The sequence below is a fragment of the Apteryx rowi genome, unplaced genomic scaffold (genome assembly GCF_003343035.1).
Source record: "Apteryx rowi isolate R43461 unplaced genomic scaffold, aptRow1 scaffold_56, whole genome shotgun sequence".
Classification (NCBI taxonomy): Eukaryota; Metazoa; Chordata; class Aves; order Apterygiformes; family Apterygidae; genus Apteryx; species Apteryx rowi.
Genome location: NW_020450827.1, coordinates 3,336,323 through 3,358,448, shown reverse-complemented (window position 1 = coordinate 3,358,448; position 22,126 = coordinate 3,336,323). Strand labels below are relative to the sequence as shown.

Here is a 22,126-nt window from a genome sequence, read left to right as displayed (position 1 = left end):
TCGATCATATATAGTTTAAGTGGGGGGGGCAATATCTTTATGAATTGACAACTTGAGCACATACATAAAGGAAAGATCCTTTCTATCTAGCTGGCACAAAGGGGTTTCCTTTTCTGTCTAGCTCTATGCAGACTACATGCAATATTACTTTGCCATTTGAGCTGGATTACACAGATGTATTGTACGTAACTTACTGGACTGACTGGGGGAACAAGTTTCTTAGCTGGTACAAACTGGCACAGCTTCAAGGATTGAAGAGAGTTAATGAGATTTATACCACCCAGAGCTCTGGGCCTTGAGAGACGACACATGGCTAATGTGACAAATCCAGCGCTGCTTTACGCAGGGTGCTTTTGCGATAAACATGCACGAGGGGCATTTCTTGCCATTGCCTGTCAGAGCACTGCACAAGCCTGGCATCGCTCCTGGGCCCATTGCAAGATGGGAAGGGAAATGGATCCCTTCTACCCTCTGGATGCCAAACCATCCCTGACAGGGTGTCTTTTACCTTTAACCAAGACTGGGAAAGATTAAAGAAAGGATAAAATAGAAAACCTAACAATGTGTTGTGCCTCAGTGATTTAGGAGCCTGAGACTTATCAGGACTTAAGATCTACAGAGATCATTTTTCAAAGGCATCTGGGCATGTAAAGATTTTGACAGATTCTACACAACAGCTAAAGAATCTAGGTATGCATCACTCATAATTCACCTAGCTTTGATAGCTCTGGAAATACCTTTAGGTGCCAATCAACATTTAAAAAGTACAAGAATATGTAGCCTTGTTTCTATGAATTTGAATTTGCCCCTTTTTGGCATGAAGAGCCCCCCAAAACAATCCAGTGATCTGGTCTGTGCCCTGACATGAAGAGAGACTCAGTCATAATTTGGACAGGAAAGAATAGCAAGAAGCAAGCAATGGAACAAAATATACATTCCCTACAGTCGTATGACTTGCCCATTCCCCGTGACAGGAAACATACAATTATCTGTACATGCCTCATTAAATAACCTCATTAAATAGGAAACCCAAAATGTACAAATTTACAGACTGAATCATTAAATACTTCCCCTGTGCACTCCCCCGTGCATGCATTCCTACTATCTGCAGCCACACTCTGATACCACCATGCCCTCGTATTTGAACTTGTAGGTGACAACCCCTGCATCTAAGTAGAGAATAGAGATGGGATCAAGCTTGGTGGGCACACAGCAGGCCTTGGAGGCTTTCTGGGGATTCTTCAGGTGAACCAAAGTCTGGACAATGGCATGTTTCGTTGGTGTGACGTGCTCTGTTAAGGGGTAGGCGCACACTCCGTGGCACTCATAGGCTTCGTATCCCGCTGGGGCGATGATCCAGGAATCCCAGCCAATCTCCTTGAAATCTATGTAAAGCGGAGTCTTTTTGCAGTAGTTGCCTTTTGCGTTCCTCCGGATTCGGGCAGTAGAATCATAAATGATGTTGGAGCGCATCTGGAGCAGTGCCTCCTCGCCTGGCCGGTTGTGGAAGTTGCCAACCTCCAGGTTCTCTAAGTCCAGGAGCTGCTCATGGTCTATCATTTCATTCAGTTCTTGCTTCTCCTCTTTTTTGTCATTGCTTTGGTCATCAGAGAACACAATCAACAGGGGCACATGCTTGGCCTCAGAGTTGATGTCGATATCGAGTTTCCCCTCTCCGTTCTGCTCCTCCCCTTCCCTGCTCTCTATATGAACTTCCAGCCGGTGTGTGGTCAGGCCTGCCCTTCGCCAGCGCCTGATGGCTTCGGTGACCTCGAAGGTTTCCCACTCGCTGTTTTTGCCATAGATCTGCCTAGATGCAAGTGCCACCATCTTTCTCTCTTCTCCTACCCCCATGTGGTCATTTTCCAGCACTTCAAAAATGGTGACCTTCCGATCAAGCCCGTCATAGAGCATTCGGTCCCGCTCCACCAAGGTGTAGAGCCTCAGCTCCGCCATGGTGATTTCTTCATGATGAGGGATGGATACATTGAATAGAAGGGGGTATTTCCGAATTCCTACAACACCAATAGGGTGGGAAGCCAAGTCTAGAAATGACAAAGATCAAATATTTTAGAAGGGTCAATACATCCAGCACATCTGACATGTTTTGCATTCCTTTGGTTTCAGCGGAACATTTCTAGGAGAGTGGTTTTGCATTGTTTCCCAAAACCATACTTGAATGATCAATAAAAGGCCTATTTTATTCTAGCTGTCTAAGGATGGTGAGATCCCAGCCATGACAAAGTCAGTAAACCTGGATTTATAGATTCTCTTTCTATCGCCATGGCTTTCAGGGACTTTCTTGACACCTGGTAGGATTGCATGTTAAAAATGCCTTGCCAAATACTGAAATGAAATCGCTTCTAGATTACTGCACAGCAACTGTTTAACAAATAGGAGAAAACGTTACTCAGTATAGGAGAGGAAGAGAAGAACAATATGGCACTGGAGTGAACATGAGAGACAGTCAGATGACATGTAACCTGTGTATGCAGAAATGGCAGGCTGTATTTGTATCTGCTTATTATTTCTGTGCTAGCAAGTGTTTCCTTCTGCTCAAACATCATCAGCAACTGAAAGGGCCAGGCATTAAGAGAGGAAAAGTTGCTTGGGAAGATGTAAAGGCACCTTGTTAGGAGAAGCAGGCAGTGATCACCCGATCTAAAACCCGCCAGTCAACAGAAATCCTGCCACAGATTCAACGGGTTTGAAGTGAACTAAGCCAAACAGCTGTATTCAGTCAGGCACTTTTGGCAGTTTTAGTTAATAAAACATATAAGAAGCACATAATATCTGCTTGTCAGTCAGTCTGTCTGTTGTATCTGCATTGTTTGTTTATACATGGGCAATATGCATTTCTTCACGCAATACAGGCATCTTAGCTAATAATGACTGTGCTTTTGTTGCTGGATTACTGTGCTGTCGCTCGTAGCTCAGCGGACAGACTAGGACATACAGACTATGGGTGACATTTCTGCAAGGCCTGAGGGGGCAAATGGCTTGGGATCTATTACTGTCTTCATCTCTGACTTCTCCAATTTTGATATGTTTGTAGAAAAATGACACTGATAACGCTGCAAGTATTGGCCATACTCCATCAGTGCACTTACGCAAGCACGTGAGTTGTCCTACTGACATGAAGTGGGCTTTGAGGCACCTGCCTGTTTTTTTTTTTCCTGTTTGCATCTCCATCCGCTCATAAACAAAAAAGCAAAGGGCAATTCTGGTTGCCTCTCCCTTCCCATCAACTGATGAAGGTGGGGTATACTCCAGGGTGGGAGTAGATTGCAGGCTAAAAGGCAGTGCTACTCAAGCACAGGAGTACTTCAGCCACAACCTCTCAAGTGGAAGAAATCTTTATGATTTCCCAACCCTTAGTATGCTAAAGCAAATCTGCAGTCATTACAGACAATGACAGGGTGGAGAAATGCCACCTGGCCATCTAGAAGATGAGCACAAGTAATTCACCAGGAGGGAGGGGAAGGCCACACCATCTGTAAGAAGCTGGGTGAGTGCTAGCAAGGAGCGAGAAGTGTTCATTTATAAGTCAGGATGCGGCTTTGCTCTTTAGTTAGGAAACTTATAGAGTGAAATATCCCTTTTAGTTACCAGTGCACCCCTGACAGGGTCTGCAAGGGTGATCTGAAGTCCATTGGAAAAGAAAAGTTTAGCTTAAGACCTTTATTCAAGTTTTAAGAAATGGTAGGATATTACAATCCCATTTGCAACAGAGACATTATGCTCCATGGGTTAAAACAACTAGCTTCTTTCAGCTGTTTATATTTCTATAATCTCATTACAGTAATAACAAAGTTAATAAAGGATTTAATGAATAATAATGAAAGAACAGTTACTGACGATTTTCAATAAGCAGCTGAATAAAAAGCTTCATGATATGATCTGTTCCTAGTGTCCTGATAATTGAAAGTAATTCACTTTCTCTATAAAAAAACTCTTCGTGCATGAAATGAGCGGTTCTTAGCTTCATGGACTTTCAAGACAGATAAAAAACATTAACTGCAACAGTCCCTGTAACTATATGAGTTTATGAAGGTGATGTGTTAACATAAGGAGTCTCACCTTGCATCTGCTGTTTTGGATTAGAAGTGAGAAAAACACAGAAAAGACAGAAAGCTGCACCAAGATTACTCTATCCGGTGCAGAACTTCTGCAGCCATGAAAAAGCTATGGAATATCTCCATCATGTTTACAGACAGGCACAGAATCGTGAATTGCTGCATGTGTTACTGGTCATAGGTCAGTCTGTACCATTTTCAATGCTGTAAGCCTAGAACCATTTCAGCCTTGCCAGTGAAACGGTTTCAGATTTACCTCAGTAAATCACACTGCATTTTGTTCTTTAGCATATTGTACTTGCCAAATTTTATCTGATTTATTTCTCCTGAATAGTGGAAATTGGAGAAAAGAACAATGCTTGTTTCTGTGTATTTCTTCATTTATACTGATGATCAGTTACTAGGCAAGACTATTCAGATGAGTAACAGTTCACTAGCAGGTGTAACTGGTTTGCTATCAGTCCTTCAATAAATTTAATGTCATATTACCACAATGCAGAAAAAGAATACGTAAAGAAGATTTAAACTGCAGTGCCTCTTCAAACTGGAAACGTGTTGCTGGTAAAGAGTGCCAAGGCCTGGCAGAAATGAAGAAAAGACCAGCACTGCTGGATCCTCTCCTGGCACCTCACTGCATTGCCAAACTGAAATGACTTGCACACAACCTTCTCCTGATAGTTTGTCATCTTGAATTTGCGAATGTCAGAAAAAATCAGTGTTATATTTCATTAATTAGACTGATGAGGAATGAGAGAAGATCCACAGCAATTTGAATAGTTGCATGTACCTCTGAGTAGTTAAAAAGAATCAAAGCACTTGTATTTGCAAAGTGGAATATTTTGGGTTTGGAAATGACTACCTGAAAAATATTTTTAACATGTAGCCTGTATTGGTGCTAATAGCTACTGACACAAAAACATTTGAATGACAGCACTGAAATGTTATCTTTTCCTCGTTAAAGTGAGGGAAAATGTTGAAGCAGAAACATAGAGAGAATCACCTAAGCTCACAATTGGTCTTTTCTCGGTTCTTTTTTTTTTTTTTAATTAGGAAATGTTCTGCTCCTCCAAAGCAAAATCTGAAGTTTATCCAAATTCAGCTTCACGTATTTCTATATATTTGCTGGGCTATGCTCAGACATCAAAGGAAGAAAACGTTACAATTCCCATGAGGATCAGTAGTGGAAGGATATTAATAGAAAGCCATATACTGCACCTTTGAACGGCATGTGAAAACATTTTGCCCCTTAATTTCAAATTTGACTTAAGCTATCCATCTGAAAATCAAACAGCTAATTGCAAATGATATGTGTGATTACAGGGATAATAAAAACACACCCAAATTATACTTACTGCTGTACAGACATAAAAGAAACAACTTCTTCCCCCCAAACCTTACAATCTCAAAAGCAAAGGAAAAAGGATCTATCTCACAAAAAGTGGGATCTGTGTAAAATTGGTACAGTGTTAGCTCCCTATTTCCAATGGCCTCTTCACTGAAAGGCCTTTTTCCCCCTAGTGCTCTTCATGCTCCATACCTGGTAAATATTATTTCACGCTGACTGTAAGGGTATCCTTTTCGATTTGGTTCTCCTACAGACGCACATTTCTTACCTTCATTTTTGAAGCTCCTAATAATATTTGCAGATGGCATAGATGTCCTATCGGTGGCAAACTTGTTGTACAGCTCTAGCATGTACTCTGGTGGGTCCACCTTGGCTGCTTCGTGCAGGGGAATGTCAGAAAGGTTCAATGTCTTCAGGAACTCATTTTTCATATTCTGAAGCAGCGTGTTGAAATCAACACCATCCTGCTCGGAGAGCACCTCGTCAAAAAGAGGCACGTCTTCCTCCAAGGAAGAGTGCTCCAAGCTCAGGATGGGACTGCAAGAGGCAAGGTGAACCAAGAGAGAGAGGACAGCCCACAGCTGGAGGACTACAAAATCCATGACTTCACTCTAACCTCCAACCACACTCAACAAGCTTTAGCTCTCGTGTGGGCTAAGTGGCGGTTTTATCCCCTGGGTTGTACGCAGCTTGTGTCACAGAGAGATGACAAGTTTGGAAGCTCTTGTCTTGAAACTTGTGATCCATCCCGTCTCTCTCTCCCTGCCCCCTCCCTTTTTCTTCACCCTTCCCCCTCCCCAAAACCAGGTCTCAGTAATTGGATATGGCTTGCTCTCTTCTATGGTTGCCTTGCCTCTCTTATCTCGTGTAGTGTAAGCTGTTCACCAGATTCGTTGCTATCTCGCAATCCCCTTTCCCTTAATGAGCATTTTGTAAACATTCTGCGCTAGGACACTAGGAGATAGGACAAGTTTCTCCTCAAGAGGAATTGCCCTTTCTTTTTGTCTCCTGGTAGCTGACTTTCTCTGGTGTGTATGACCAACTTTTTGCCACGCAGATTTCAAGCTGGCATGTAAATTCTACAGAGCCTGTATCCAAACTTATGAATTCTGCACCAAGGGCAATGAAGAGCCCCTTTAAGGCAACAAAACTGCCCTTTGTAAAAATACTGTAGAGCTAAATGTTTATATTTTACTTACAAAGAAACCTCTTTGGGATAAAGTCCATTCTTCTGTGCTTCTACAGCCTCTAGCACACGAGAAGAGCCCCAGGTACTGCCACAGTTTTGGGGTCACAAGGCCCTGAACACAGAGGAGCAGATGAGCTCAAGATATTTGGGTGAGGAGGGTCTCCCACATTGCAACTCTGAAGCTGTGCTTTGCCAGGGCTCCACTGGAAAAAGCCTTTTGAAGAAAGAGTGAGCACAAGTTAGGGAAGAGCAGAACATGGCTTTCAAAGCTAAGCCTAGATTCCTTTTGTGCAGACACCATGCACCTGCATTGGCACCACAGAATTTAGTGATAAAGGGAAAGTAATAAGTATCTTTTGCCATGCTTATTTTTGCTACAAAGCGCTCTTTCCTGATCTGAACATTAACACTAGCTGAATGGGAATAGGCTCAGTGCTGTATGACATATAAATGCTCAGAAACAGAGGGAGGACTGGAATATTTGCAAATGGTTCATAAAATCTTTATTTCCTTCTGTACCTTATTTATCTGACTCGGCAGGTTACAGTTATCCTTGATTTAGTCACAGTACCCCCCAGTCAGATTGTCTAAAAATGACTGAAAATACACAAAGGTCTACAGACTACTCTTAATTCACCACTCACCTTTGCATCACTTAAAATGGCCCAAAGATATTAGGTGGGTAATGTGGGAATGTTTTTTGCAAAAATACACGCTAAAACTATTTAGCAGCACTTTTCTGTTAGAACATGCAAATTTCAACAAAATGCACATGCAAAAAAAATGTCAAAATTATTTTTCATCTAGTTTTTAGGTAACATTGCCTTCTTAAAATGTCCTGGTTGTTCACAGACTTTTCAAAGTGCCCCGGTTTTGGCAACAGGGCTGGAGCTCAGCTCCTTGGCCCCAGTGGTCCAACACTCAAGATAAAGTGATCTCTTTTCATTAGCACTACTGAGTTTCTCTCTACAAGCACTACAGAGCTTAGCCCAAAGAGGAAACCTCCACAGATCTGCTGAGTTTTCTGGACTCTGCTTCTCCATTCTGGCTAAACACATCCAGCCATTTGTTACCACAGCTCTAAAACTTTCTGTCTTCTTCAATAACCGAGTCTATCCTTGGCACAAGCGGCCACAGCTCCAGCTGACTTCATTAGAATGAATACTCAGTCCTGGCTGTTTTAAAATCATGCTTTCTATATATTGGATTTTTTTCACAAATATTAATACATCTCTGTGAAAATAATGTTTAGTATTAATGCCATGGATTCAGGCATCAGCATGGCTTTTTTTATCTTGTTTCATTCAACTCATCTTCTAAATATGGAGAACTTGACAATAAAAGCTAAACCCATTATCAAGGTCTCTGGTATTGCTACAGTACTTTGGAAGTGGATATTTGAGCTCAGAAAGATTAATTTAGATCTCAGTGTGGATTTCACAGTTATCTGTGCAAGCTTATCTATAAATCCTCTGCAGCCTTATCAAAGACTCATCCCATGACTACTGTGGCTTTCCAGAGCTAAGCACAGAAAAACTTAGGGAAATTTTGGAGCTGAATCCAGGTCACTTCTGTTCATTAAGTTAAGAAGAAAAGCACAATCTTCTTTTTGTCGGTGATTCATCACCTCACTATGCTGAACTTACTTCCATAGGGAAATGAGATTAACCTTGAGAATGGGGAGAAAAGACTGCAGGGCACACAGCCTTAACTCTTTTATGCAGCACAATAACTGGCTCCTCTAAAGCAAGGTCTTTGGGATGGCTTCTCACAGTCAGTTGGGCAGGTAGTAGTTTTGTAATAAGAGCATAGTACCTACAGAAATTGTTTCAAAAGGTCATTTGTTTGCTTAAATATTATTTTCAGAAAGGCACTGACTTCATATATAAAAGCACACATTTTTAAAATTAAGGAGGTAAGCACCTTGTAAGAGCTACTGCCTGTTGGAAGGTAACAGGTGCTGAAACTTCTCAGAGCTTCACAGCCTTATCCTTCGTGCTCATAGCTGTTCTTCCTTCTCAGACAACCAGGAATAATGGCTTGAACGCATAGGCAGCAGCACAAAGATATGCCTTGCAGAGCTTGTAAACACTGGGATGTAGAGTATTGCAGGGCTTCCTTCTGAGGATTTTGGGTTTGCTATGAGATTTAGGTAAAGGTTTTGAATGTAAAAGGAAGTTTTAGAGTGTTTGCTCTGAGATTTTTAGTTGAATCCCCTCTCTCACTACGAGTGCACTGGCTATTTTGAGGACAGCATCTGGCTCTTAATCACACATTGAGTCAAATTCTCCTCTTTGTTACTCTGGTGTTAATCACATAAACAATTCTAGAGTCAGAGGAGTTTTTCCAGGTTCACTCCTCTTTAACATAGATTAAAGCTTAATCTGCTGTGCAACTGCAGTTTGCTGGGTGACAAAACTGAACAGCGTTAGTTTAACTGCTCCGGCAGTGACATAAGCAGAGCTGATGCTGCCTTGGAGAAGAGGCTGGACTAGTGACCTAAGTTCTGCTAAGTCCAGACATATTTTCTATGATTCTGTAATTTCACACCCTGCAGATGTAAATACATAAGTAAAAGCTGCACACAGTGATCTGACATAAATTTCCTAACCCACAAATATGTCACCTTGATTCAGTGACTCATTAGGAACACAATTACTGCTCAGACACTCTAGCTCTCTTTGCATTTCTGTTCTTGTTTTGGTAACTCCATGAACAATAGCATACTGAAGGGCAATGCAGCCTGCTGTGTTATATACAAACCAGCTTTTGCTGCGTTTTTTAGCTTATTCAATTTAGACCCTGCTGGGGATTTGCCAGATGAGCAGTACCCATAGAGTATATCTGATATAAAAGCAGCTTCCCATTTCCTTAGGTTATAAGCTGATGAATTTAACACATGCATATTTTTTGCTGAATTAAAATGTTTAACAGGAGGACTTTATTTCATGTCACTGAAATGAAGAGGCTTGGCCTTCCCCTGGAAAGGAAACTGCCCTCAAGAAATCTATGCTAAACAGATTAACCAAGCTAGCTGGAGAAGGAACATTAATAATCATTACTGTTTAATTGTTATCAAATTTATAGCATAAATGATGAGACCATTTCATTAGGAATAAATTAGGTATCAGGCAGGCAGAGTTGCAGAAAGGGTTCTTGGCCATCATTCCTAGGAAGTTTGTGTTTATTTCTTCAGTGAATTTGCACAAGAAAACATAGCTAATGAGAACCTGAGCTTCTGCACTGATCCTGCAACATTCAGCACATGCACAACATTGTTTAATTCATGTTTTGCCCTTCTGTTGAAGTTCGAAAATGTTCTTCTGGTGGAGGTGGCATTACAGGTTGGACACTCTCCATTTGTATGCCCTGGTGAGAACTGGATGAATAAAAGCCACTAGGAGAGCAAAAAGAGGGTCTTTCCCTCCCACGGCACTGAGCAGATCAGGCATGAATGTGAGAGCAGTTGATGCCAGCGGTAGCTGAGGGTACGCAGCAACTCCAGGGAACAGTTCAGCTGTCGAAAGGGTCAGCCCCAAAGGTTGTGTGGCTCCAAAATAGCCTCTAATCTCAGGCACCCCACAACTTCCTCTGAGCCGATGCCTCCGTGGCTTCTTCCGTCAAGAGGCAGCAGAAGAGCACGGGTTTGAGCAGGAATGTGTGAAGCAAGCCCAGGGCTGAAAGGCTAGAAAGCGAAACAGGGCTTTACGAAGTGTCAAGGTCGACGATACACAATGATTGAAAGGGTGTGATGCTCCTCCGGGTAAGAGGAAGTGGGGAAAAAGAATGTGAAGTGTTTTTTAAGCATCCTCACCCTTCTCTAGTCTGATTTTCTTCAAGGAGGAACACCTGTTCTCATTAACACACTCAGAACAGACTGGGATGTGAAATCTTTTCCAGGAGAGAGTGACTAATGTTTGCTTGTCCTGGCCTTTTTGGACATAAACAGTTCCTCAGTGAATAAAATGAAAGTTTGCTAGTTAGTTATAATAAGTTCACATGTAGTTCCTCCGCATGTAATTCAGTCAGGTAGATTTTGGCTCAGTAGTCCATATCTTAAGAAATTATAATAATATTTTAAAATTAGATTGGTATTAAATATTAGGCTTTTTATATTTCTTTTTCTCCTTCAGAATTTTTTTAATGGATTTTATTGAAAGAGTGTCTCAGAAAATACCACCAAACAAACCCAAAGTGATTAAGGTTTCAGTAGAGAAAAAATAGAATTGTTCTGGGTTTAAGTACAGAAGCTGAAAACCAAATATTCCTCAGAGATTCCTTTTCGGGGGAAAATATTTGAAGAGAGATATTTGATGAAAATTTATCCAAATAAATATTTGCAGAGGAGAGGAATATAAAAACATTCCCTGTTCTGCTTAAACATGAATAGAAATACCCCTCCCAGTTAAAGCTGTGGCTGGGATGTGGAGGAAAGAGCATTTGATGTCAAATTTCACACGGGAAGGATTTGCATCCAGTATGGGCTTTTTGAGACTTTTGTTACAGATCTTCAAACTGCAACTCCAAATCCCCTTATTTAGTGCAGGAGAGACAGGAAACCAAACAAGCCCTGGACATTTCCAGTTTCCTATGATCTCTGAGAGCATTACAGTTCTCATTTAAACTTCATGGTTATTTGTCAGCAACACTGTTAGATGTATGTTTGTGCAATACGTAAAAAACAAATCCTGTCCCCTAAGAACTTACACTGTATATAAAGAAGAGAGACACAGGATAGCAAAGGGAAACATCCCTGTTTCATAGAACAAGGAAATTTATCAAATGACTTGTCCAAGGTCACACAGGATATCGACAGCGGAGGCAATGATTGTGCCGAGATTTCTGGAATTCAAAATATAACGTCCTGCTTTCACCACAAGAAAATATCCCCTTCCATCCTGCTTCTGCAAGTGGTTTTCCTTATAGCACAAGTGACCCTTTGTTTCTATGTTAAAACCTTTGAGAAAAACCTAATGTCAAGCTTGAGTGTCTTCTCAATAGGACGCAGAGAGCTGTCACTTTCAGCCAAATGACTTCTTTTGCCCATAAGTAAGATAGGATTAATGAAAGATAAAAACATGTCCTTTCATAGGAAAATAGGAATGTGCCATGCTTTCTGAGTCAGGATGTGTATTATATCAAGGCAAAAGGTGCCTTGGTGATGTTAATCAGCCCTTAAAAACTCAGAGATAAATCTAAAAAACCCACAATTTTTTACACTGCAGTGTTAACAGGTATCGCCATAAGATGCATCTCTATCACAGTATTTTGATCAAACCTCAACATCCAGACTGAACTAACAGGAAGGCATCTTGTCCAGATGTTTTTTTAAATTCAGATTGGGCAAATTTTAAATCCTTTCCAAAATCTAAGGCTATATAAGTACAGCGATTTTGGTTCAAGGCTGCTCTCTAACAAGGATGACACAGATGCCATTTCAGAGAAGTAGGAGAGTGATGTAAACTAATGCGTTCCAGTGACCATCACAGCATATGAGCTGAAGTTTTCCAAAATACAGGCAAGAAATTATTACAAAAATGCCCCACAATGGTCTCTGTCAGAAGATGGCTGTGGCATGAGGTAACTGTTGGATGTGATATGGGAGATAAAGAAGAGTGTGACACTGACAGTGTGATGAGCTTGCAATGGAATAACTAAAATTAGTTTCCATTCCTGCATCTCCCTAAGTCCTTACTGTTGTATGCCTTGGTTCATCGTTGCTCTGGATTTCCTTTCCATAAATGGGCCGTTCCCACCAGCTCTCTGTTCCAATTTTGGATGTCACTGGAAATTGAAAAGATGGTGTTTAAAGAAAGAGTGGGGAGGGAGAAGTGTAACAATGCATTACAACTAAAGTGATTGAGAAAAAGAAAAGCAAGGAGGAGAAGGAAAGTCACTGTGTAGCCATACAGGCAGGGAACTACTTACACCTCTTTGTGTGCCTTCGGAGACAACACTGAAATGTGCATCAATAGCTTTATATGGGAAGCCAGCGGAACGTCTCATCCATCAGCTATTTCCAGGCAAGTGAAAAAAGAATGGGGGAAGTACTAATGAACAGCGCAGAGAAACTACCTGCATGATTACTGGCAATTCCCTTTCCTCTACTCACTTTTTCCTGCTGAGGCGGCAAAGTCTCTAGGAAGGGAGTCCATCACTGCACATTTGCACTAGTGCAACAGAGACCTGGTCTCAGCTGCAGGTCATTGGTCATGCTGCAGTATAAATAATGATAAGCAGAGATCTTCAAGCCAGCACAAAGCCTGAGCAACTGAAACAGAAAGCACAGGGCTGCAATAGCTGGACATTGCCTTCCTGGAAGTGTTCTGTCAGTCACGTGCAGCAAATTCACTGCAAACACATGTCCTCGTTGTCGCTGCAAGTTCCAGCTCCCTGTGGGCTCATAGACTGGACAGTTATTCGGAAGAGCTGCCATTTTCTAGCCTGACTGGGTTTTCCAAATATTTATCAGGAAATTTGTGCTATTAGCTGCTCGAGTACATACATCAGTATCATTGTGAAAGAACAACACGCAGACAAATTCTCTGATCCTTATGTGAGAAAGACAAAGCAGGCTCTTGCTATTGCATCTGCTTCTGTAAATTCTAGCATTCAGTCTTTCCATTTTCCTGCTAGTCCTCAAAATACAGCAACATAGGCTAACAAAGTGCTTACATTTAGCACGAATATTTTCAGGAGCATTAGGCTAAATATTTGCACGTCATTTATTCGATGGGAGCTGTCTCAAGAAACCGATTGATTTGCCTGCAACCCTGCTATATGGGTATATGCCTCCATGCACAAATAGAGATCCTTACTAATATACAAAGGTCATTTAAAATTTAGTAGCTGTGAAGGTCACAAAATTCACTAATTCAGGCTAACACGGTGGGACAGGGCAAAAAATAAATTAATTAATATTTGAGATCTGCACACACAAAGTGATTGTACTGTAGTGCTAATTAACAGCAGAGCAGGCAAGCTGTTTAATAATACCAGGAGTTTTAACTCTGCCAGCTTTTTATCATACTTGCTTCACAGCATAGTTTAATAGAGAAAGGTCAAGAGAAAGTTTTAATTCTACATTTTTGAAATTCCTTCTCTCGTCATCTAGTTATTTTATGTAGCTTCGGTATTCATTTGGGTGTTAAACTTCGGACAAGTCACTGAACAGCTTCAGTGACGCTGACAAAAGCAAGACTCCTGAACAGAGCTTTACAGAAATCTCCAAAACTGTTCCTCTGTCATTGTCAGCTGTGTCCAAGTAGGCTGTTTGAGGAATACCATTCTCTTCCTTAATGAGAATTCCATTTAAAATATTCCCAAAGCCCTAAAAGGACAAAGTTCTTGGGAACAATTACTAAACGCATCCTGGCCTTGGTTTTTAAAACTATGGATTTTTAATCATAAACAATTGGTCGGAAGAAAACAGGTTCTGTTTACCAGAAATTATTTTGTTGACAACTTTGATTAATAACTTGAAACTATTTGACTACTTTAGTACTTAAGCAGAGCTGGAACTTTTTATGTCAAATATAAGCAATGTCTCAGTGTGACACGGTAATTACAAATCCAACAGCTCATAATCACCTTGACAGAACATGAAAAAGAAAAATTAGGCAAGCATGTCTAATATTTATTCTGTTTTTTGATGTTAGGATTGGGATCACATGAGGAAAATAAATTGTGTGTAACACTAGGAGAGAGTGATTCAGTAAAAAAAATCCTGTTTAAATAAAACTTTTAAAACCAAAAAATTAAAATGTTTTACATCTGAGTTTCTGTAACTTGATGATTGTAATTATATAGGATAAAGCGGGACTGTTAGTGGCTGCTCTTAGTTATGTTTATCACACAGGTTAACATCAGATTTTGTCTTTTCTATCCTTTGTGAGGAAATTGTATAGAAGTTTTGATTAATTCTGGCTTAGATCACAGGAAAAATTCTAAACATGGTTTGGCCCTCCTAGATTATGTGGTGTTGTGCTCTTTGTGTGTCCTTTTCATCGGCAAATGAATGAAGAAATTCACTTTTGTGTGCTTATTATTTCCAGTACAGAAGAAATGGGTCAGTGATTATACTCCAAACCGGGAACAAAGCAATATTCTACTTTTCTTATAAAATTACATTAGAACTTGCTGAAAAATTTGCAGCAACCCTTTTCCCTCCCTTCCCTTTTTAAAAAAGCCTCTAGAATCTTTAAACTTATGGTTTTCTGTTGCCAAAACCATCAGAGAGAGAGGGGAACTATTTTAGAGTTGTTCATTATTTTTTGTGAAAGTTCAAAAAATTCAGAGAAAAATATTAATAAAAATTAATTTTTGCCATTTGGTTTATTTTTCTAAAGGGGAAAAACTTATTCCCAGCTCAGTTATAATTGCAGGGGATTTGCTTGTCTGCTTCTGATTTTAAGGTCTGGCTTCAGCAGCTTTATTTGTTAGGCTGCTCAGAATACATATGTATTAGTTAGCATTATTGAGGAATTTGATCAAGTGCTGTTAATACCTCAGCTCATGAGGCAACTGCTGAATTCTCCTCACCTGCCTTCACGAAAAACCTTACGGATACCCAAGAGCAACATCAGACTGAAGGGCTAATTGGTCTCCAAATTTGAATAACATACCAAAAATATGACTTTACCTTAAGAGCTTTTTAAAACCACAATGTGCACAAAAAATGAGAGTCCCTAGATAATAACTCTAGGTAAAACATATTTACAGCCAGGAAACTTCCCTCATTGATACTCAGCAGGTTGTCTTCTGATTAGCCATCACATCAGTTAGAGATGATTTTTGTGGCAGTGTATGCAGATAAAGACCTCTCTCTCTCTTTCTCTCAGGTACATTTGTACTGCGTTAACACTTGTGAGGTTCAGGAGCTTGAAAATACATTCTAATCAGAGAATTTTGAATGACTCTCCTACTTTTTAGACTTTAGTACTGCAACTTCTACCATTATTCATGTTGTATTGTAGTTATCTATCTCATGTCTGTTTAACACCCACGAGCTATTTGTAAGCGGTCCCGTATCCGAAGGATCCCACACCTCTGGTGGTTCCTCTCTTGTAATTAGCAAGACCACCACATTTAAGATTGTAGTTTGGGGGACTCTGTAATGTGCTTTAAATCATGCTGCACATCTCCCAGTTTTTCTCAGAGTGGTTTGGCAGATAGGAGTGTCTTGTGAAGCGCGGATGGCAGCTTATCTCATTGAGAGCATGGAACAAGCCCCTCGCAGTCCCTGGTGTTAAACAGCTCGACTTATCTGGGACGAGTGGCAGAGTGCCCTGGCTCAGCTCTCAGTGTATTGCACCCAGGGACATCGCTTAATGTGTTGCTGTCAAACACCTCCCAACATGTTCGAGGCAAATTTCTGAATCAGGAAGCTTTAGGTGAAAACAGCCCCTGTCCCCTGTCACAGGGGATGGAAAAGGGTATTGGCTACCACTATGGGCTCAAGCCTTAATGTCCTTTTGTCTCAAGTTTAGCATATTTTTAAATGCCTAGCAAGGGTACCTCGGCCCTACGTGACCATCCGTATAATGGTGTCAGTGCAGCAGGAGAACAGGGAAACTCCCCTGCAGCTGGAATGGCTGGTGACTGCCATGGTGCTGGGTGGATGCATGGGCTCTGTGTCCTACCTGGAAACTGCTGGGCAGGATTTACAGCCTGCAAAAAGATAAAGGCCTTAACTACCTTTACAGTCCAGGCTGTCCTAGAAGCTGCCTAAACTACAAGAACCTCCTCAAAATAACTCACTGTATTGCTTCACCCCTCTTTCCTCCTTTATATCCTCATATTAGCTCTCGTCCTAGTACCAGGGATTACAAAATGATTTTTAAAGAATGCTTTTTTCAGTCTGAGCGCAGCCGCAGCAGGGTCTACTTTATGCTACATCTGCCTTTCCATCTGTCAAGAAATGGCCGGAGCAACTTGAAGACCCAGCTCTTTGGGTCTGAATCACCCTCCTTTCTATATAAGCACCCTTGGAAAAACTAAATGAAACAGGAATTGCAAAGACACATGAGGCTGGCTGCCTCCTACCGAGCTGAGAGAAAGAGCAAAGGAAAGAAATTGCAGAATAGGAAGAGACAGATGCTAAAGCCAGCAGAGGACGGGGCCATGACGAATACTAAGGACTGAAGGACCTGCCTGCAGGGGATAGAGATCTGGCTACAATCAGTACAAATCCCCAGCCAGCCCCCCTGCCCCAAACAACTGCCCTAGAGAGCAGAACTCCTCTGTGGGGTATTTATCCCTGAGGGAGGAGTGTGGCTGAGCAACATTGGGCAGGAGCAGAGACAGTTGGCAAGATGAGATTGGTTAGGTTTCACTCAGCTAACAAACAAGAGTGTTGGGTCTTCCCTTCTTACCTGTGCTCGTGATCGGTGTGTGATTCATGTTTGTCAGATTTACTTTTCATCCTTGGCTGTGTCCCTTTTCTGAAACAGAAATGATTTCACGCATTTATATTAGATCATCTTGTGAATCTTCACTACATATATTTCTAGAACATTTTGAAATCTTTGATTAATACACACTATGTGAATGCACTGCTTTATTACATAAAGCAAGAAGAAATATATATATATATATGTTACAGTGAAGAAATTGCAAATATTAAGGGGTTGAGAGAGATTCAATTAGTGAAAACAAATATCTCAGAGGTATGGAAATCTGAAAGAAAGAATTCTAATCCTCTGCATCGCGACCCAGCTTTTACTTCCTGAGTAACAGGTCTCAGGTTGACAGGGATTCCTTTCATTTTATTTTTGAGTTATGGTTTGCACCTAGTCAATGTTTTTACTAGCCCAATGACAGCAAGATCTCACTCCTTAACAATAACCTTGGACTCAAAAATGCAATTAAAAAGCAATTGTTGAGATTACTGTAATGATTTGCCATCTAGTGGTCAATCGAAACTACACTGAGTTCTTAGCTCATAGAAAGTAAATATATACCTTCAGGATTTAATTCTGTGCCTTGGAAAATCTGGTGTGCTCTTTGACCAAGAGGGTCACTTTTATTTAACAAGTAACCTTGTAAACCCAGCTAACCTTCCTCTATGACCAATAGTTTCAAATCTGAGTATCTAAAATTAGGCATCTTGATTCAAACTGAGCATGCACTTTCCCTTTCCTGAGATGTTGCCTCTTTTCTTCTTGCACGTGGATCCTGCCATGTTGTTCTGTGTTCGATTGTGGCAATTTGCTCCTGTGCTGTTTTAGAGACACACTCAAGAGGCAAGTTCTCTTCCTCTAAAACTTAAGCGATGATGTTTTCAGCTGCTATCTACTGTAAGTACAAAAAGAGCAGGAAGACCTAACAAATGAGGGCATTCAGATTCACAGCTTTGGCTTGCTGGCTCAAAACACACAATTTTTGTTTCAAATAGTGGGCTTAATTTTGCAGCCTGTTTGACTCCAGTTTTCTCTGGAAATTCTGTCCTACAAGGTAAAATTTCCTTATGTTAGTAGCTGTCCTTTTTCATTACTTGACGCAATTTCAAAAACTTTTTTCAAATATCAGACAAGATAGGTCCAAATTTGCCACTCCTCCTAATTTAATAGTCTCTTTCATTTAAATGGTATTTAAATGAAAATAAACTTTTCCCCTTACTGGGAAAGAGTTTCAGGGCTAATCTCTGATTTTAAAACCATCGCAACTGGCAAAAGTGACACAACTGAGGATTTGATGAATAGTCTTGTGCACTGGGAAATGGTAGGTAGTGGGAGGTTCTCAGTGGAATGGGTTCAACAGTATAAAGATCTTGGATTAAAGGGCAGTGCAGACGACTAGATAAGCCAGTGTCCTTGGCAGTGAGGGACCATAGATCCTTCCTGCTCACTGATACAAGGATCAAGAAAGGTTAATTGCAGCAGAGGTGGAGATGTGACTGGAATGTGTACTAATTCTGCCCCCCCCCCCAAATGCTTGACATACTTTAGCTGCCTGTCAGTGTGCATCCAATTATACCATTGCTGGGATCCCAGGCATGCCTTTAATCACCTGTTTTTTTAAAAAAACCTGGAAGCACATTATCAGCATTATTCTGATATCTTGGTCTAGGATAAATATTGTTTTAACTTATAAAAGCTGTTTAAAAAGCATTCTTGATGCACAAAGGCACACGCATGCACAGATATTCAGGCATTTCCAGATGCACTCCCATATGCTCTCTCTCTTCTGTAAGTAACAAAGTTACTTACTTATACCTAATGAGCTATGGGATATCAGATGCCTCATATCACGTGGAACAAAAGGAAAAATACATGTCTCTTTCAAATCATGAACATTCAGTCCAGACCCTTTGCTGTCATGGTTGTGGGTTCAAAGATTAAAAACATTATCAGACTACAGTTATTTAAGGCAACAGATGGGCCACATCTCCAAGGGACACTATACCTATTGTCGCTGCTTTTTACTTCCTTGGTCGTTCCCTGTAGTCGAGCAGTAACATCCATCACCTTGCAAAGTAATGAAAATTGGTTAATTATAGTATAAGGTAGGTACCTAAAAGATATGGCAAACTGTGGATTTAGGCCCTGGATCAGCAAGGAATTTGCTCTTAGGCAGGAAATGACACTGGCCAACTACAGTATGAAATAGATATAATATCGGAATTCTTTTTCCTGCATAGGTCCTTTTCTTTGCCTTTGTTTGGAGGTGGGTGTACATCCCTTTTCATCTCACAGTTACAGTTACTAAACTCAGAATAAATGCTCTGCAGTCATTTCTAGCACAATCTTTGAAATCAGTTGCATTTTGGTGATGTCAATAACATTGGGCTCAAGATCTGCAAAGTGAGAGCTGTAATATGCCATGCACGTGCTCATGTGAAAACAGACCAGCCTCTGAGAAAGAGGGATAATGCAAAGGTGGGCCTGTGGACAGTGGGGTGTATGATCCTCTGTGCTTCCCCCTCTTTGTTGTGAACTGCACCCAAAAGGTGCTGCAGTATCGTAACAGATTTGCCTCCGGGGTGCTCTCTCCAGAACCTTTTCCTGAGCTGTGCAGCTCAGCAGTGGAGGTGCTATGGGAATACATGCTTGGCTGAAGCATCATTTTTCAAACAAGGAACACCACAGTCCCAATTCAAATATATTGCCAACAGGCCTGATGGATACAATGTGCGTGTGATTTAAAGGAAAGCTAGAAACATTTTTCTTCCACGTTTGAGTACATAAAGGGCACAAACACTTTATTTCCCTAGCTCAAACCAAATCAAATGGCAGATGATAAGGTACTGGGGCTTGTTTCATTGAGTTTTGCTTAACCATTTGCTCCAATAGCGAGTGCAAATCTCCTGCACATGTAACACTGCCTTCAGAATTAGTACCTAGTACTCACTAAAAGCTTGCTGGTATTTGATTTACATGTAGTACTTTCTAAACAAAAAAATTAAGAACTTAATGATGTTTTAAATTTAAATGAAATTTAGCCATCACACTACAGAAAGGGATTCCTCTAAGCCATCAGCAGAAGAGCTGGATTCAGTTCCTGCCTTGGTCACAGAGAGTTTCCATCAGAGCAGGTAAATCCTACAGAACAGCTCACGCTTCGGTTTCCCATCTACAAAACCAAGGCAGTAACACGCTCCTTATTTTCTCTATTTAGACTAGTCCTCAGGATCTGTAAGCAACTATGCAAGAGGTGAATAGGACTCTTTTCACATCAGCAATGCTCTTTGTGCATGGGTCAACAGGGAATTTAGCCCTGCACCTTGAATAACTGTGCATAACCACTCTGTTTTTAATCAGACCTCACTTATCTATCTCAGAACACTGTTCCATGAATAAATAAGTGCAGTACACAGAGGACTTTTTTTAAAGTAACTAATTTTGATTAAACCATTATCAATATGATGAGAATCTCAATAGGCCATTAAATTGCATAGACAGTAGGAATTGAGATTCATGTATACCGCAATTAGACTGAAACCCAGATTACATTGACTAATTATTTTAAACAACTTTTGAATTAAATAATAATCATATTTGTGCATTCAGACTGCCTTTTTGGAAGCTCTATTAGTTTGTTCCTTTGGGATCTACTTCAGCCTCTGGTCTTCAAATTTCTACTGGATAGTTGATGTCATATCAGCACCCTTAGAGAAATAATCCAAAGACACATATATACCAAAGACTGCATGCAGTAAAGCCTGAACTAGTTAAGGCAGTTATTTCCTAGTTTTTGCAGATCTTGGCTGAGTCAGAGGGTTGCCATGACTTCCATGGCCTACGTCAGAAGAAGAATACACAAAGAGAGGGTTGAAATGTGACGGTTGTCACTTGGAAGGTAGATTGGAGCTTCTAACTCAGTTTTTAAAGGTCTTGAAAGAAAGACCACCACTTCAAATAGCCTCTCTGAGTGTTGCAACCACAGTAGAAGGTCTGAAGGTTACACAGTCACTCGCATGACTGCTCTTGCAAAGTGTTGCTTTCAAAGAGTGCTTTGAGGTGTTTTGTGCCCTCCTTGTGCAAGACAAGGCAAGAACATCACAACTCCAGCTCCTAGTTCTACTTTCCATCAATGCACTCCATTTCAAAATAGGGCTAAATAGACTATCCTGTACCTTGGAGACACACACGAATATTCCTGGACTTAATCAAAGTTTGACCTTCCAAAAACATTCTCTGGACCATCAAAAACTTGCAGCCTGTTGTGAATAGGATTAATCTAAAAGAACAATTTCATGATAAGATGATGAAATGCTCTTCTAATAAGTGACAGATGGTTTGACCAGGAGCCTGATTTGAAAATAACAAATTGAGAACCTGGGGCCAGTTTTCTGGACTCCAAAGGATTGCCTTGCTCTCTGGCAGCCCTTCAAGGCTCCAAGAAACTGCAAACATTCAGTTTTCAGCCTAAAAATATACACTCCTTCCAAGCACTGATGGAATGGATGCATAAGTATTTAACCCTTCAGTGATATCTACCAGAGGATCATGCAGGCAGCATCAGTACTGCCTCGTCTTGCATTTTTATCAGCTCCTGACCTATAAACTACTCTCCAAAATATGTGGGGTGCTTAGCAGTGGCCATGGCTCTTTCTACACTGGCATAGTGTGAAAAAATAATATTTGGGGTTACAAAATTTTGGACAGACAGGGACCATCTCCTCTTTCTGGGTTTGTCCAGTGTCCAGAGCAACGGGTTCTTTGACCTACTGCAGCTATTAAAATTGCTACAAATTTTCACTGGCCCTGCAGAAGTTAAGCTTCTTTGCAAATCCCAGTGAAAATCTGTAAAGAATCTGAAAGGTATTTTAAAATACTCGCTTGCTATCCAGAATTTCCGCAGCTTGGCAACATGCTGTGCCGGTCCTCAGTTTGGCCCACAGCACTGTCAAAGCAGGAGTTGAACATAAATTTCCAGAAGTGAACTTTCTCAAAGTGGAGCTTTAGTTCAGACACATCTCTAAAGATAACATTTAAATCAAATCCGCTAAAAGATATTATGAAGTGTTATGGTGATAGTTGGTAACATATATCCACTCCTCCCTCTATCCTTTCA

The 22,126-nt window shown here is 40.8% G+C and overlaps 1 protein-coding gene across 1 annotated transcript; it reads right to left on the bottom strand.

Annotated features, from left to right (window-relative positions):
- Positions 1–1,101: 1,101 nt before the first annotated feature.
- BMP10 (bone morphogenetic protein 10) lies at positions 1,102–6,023 on the bottom strand. Its single transcript, XM_026081905.1, has 2 exons — positions 5,690–6,023; positions 1,102–2,045 (listed from the first exon to the last, which is right to left on the bottom strand). Exons 1-2 carry the CDS (start codon positions 6,021–6,023, stop codon positions 1,102–1,104), a joined length of 1,278 nt encoding a protein of 425 aa, XP_025937690.1.
- Between the last annotated feature and the right edge of the window lie 16,103 nt (positions 6,024–22,126).

Coding starts and splice junctions, on each gene's coding strand:
- BMP10 (XM_026081905.1), bottom strand. CDS start 6,023: ATGGATTTTGTAGTCCTCCAGCTGTGGGCTGTCCTCTCTCTCTTGGTT. Junction 2,046..5,689: donor TAGGAGCTTCAAAAATGAAG/GTAAGAAATGTG, acceptor TGTCATTTCTAG/ACTTGGCTTCCCACCCTATT.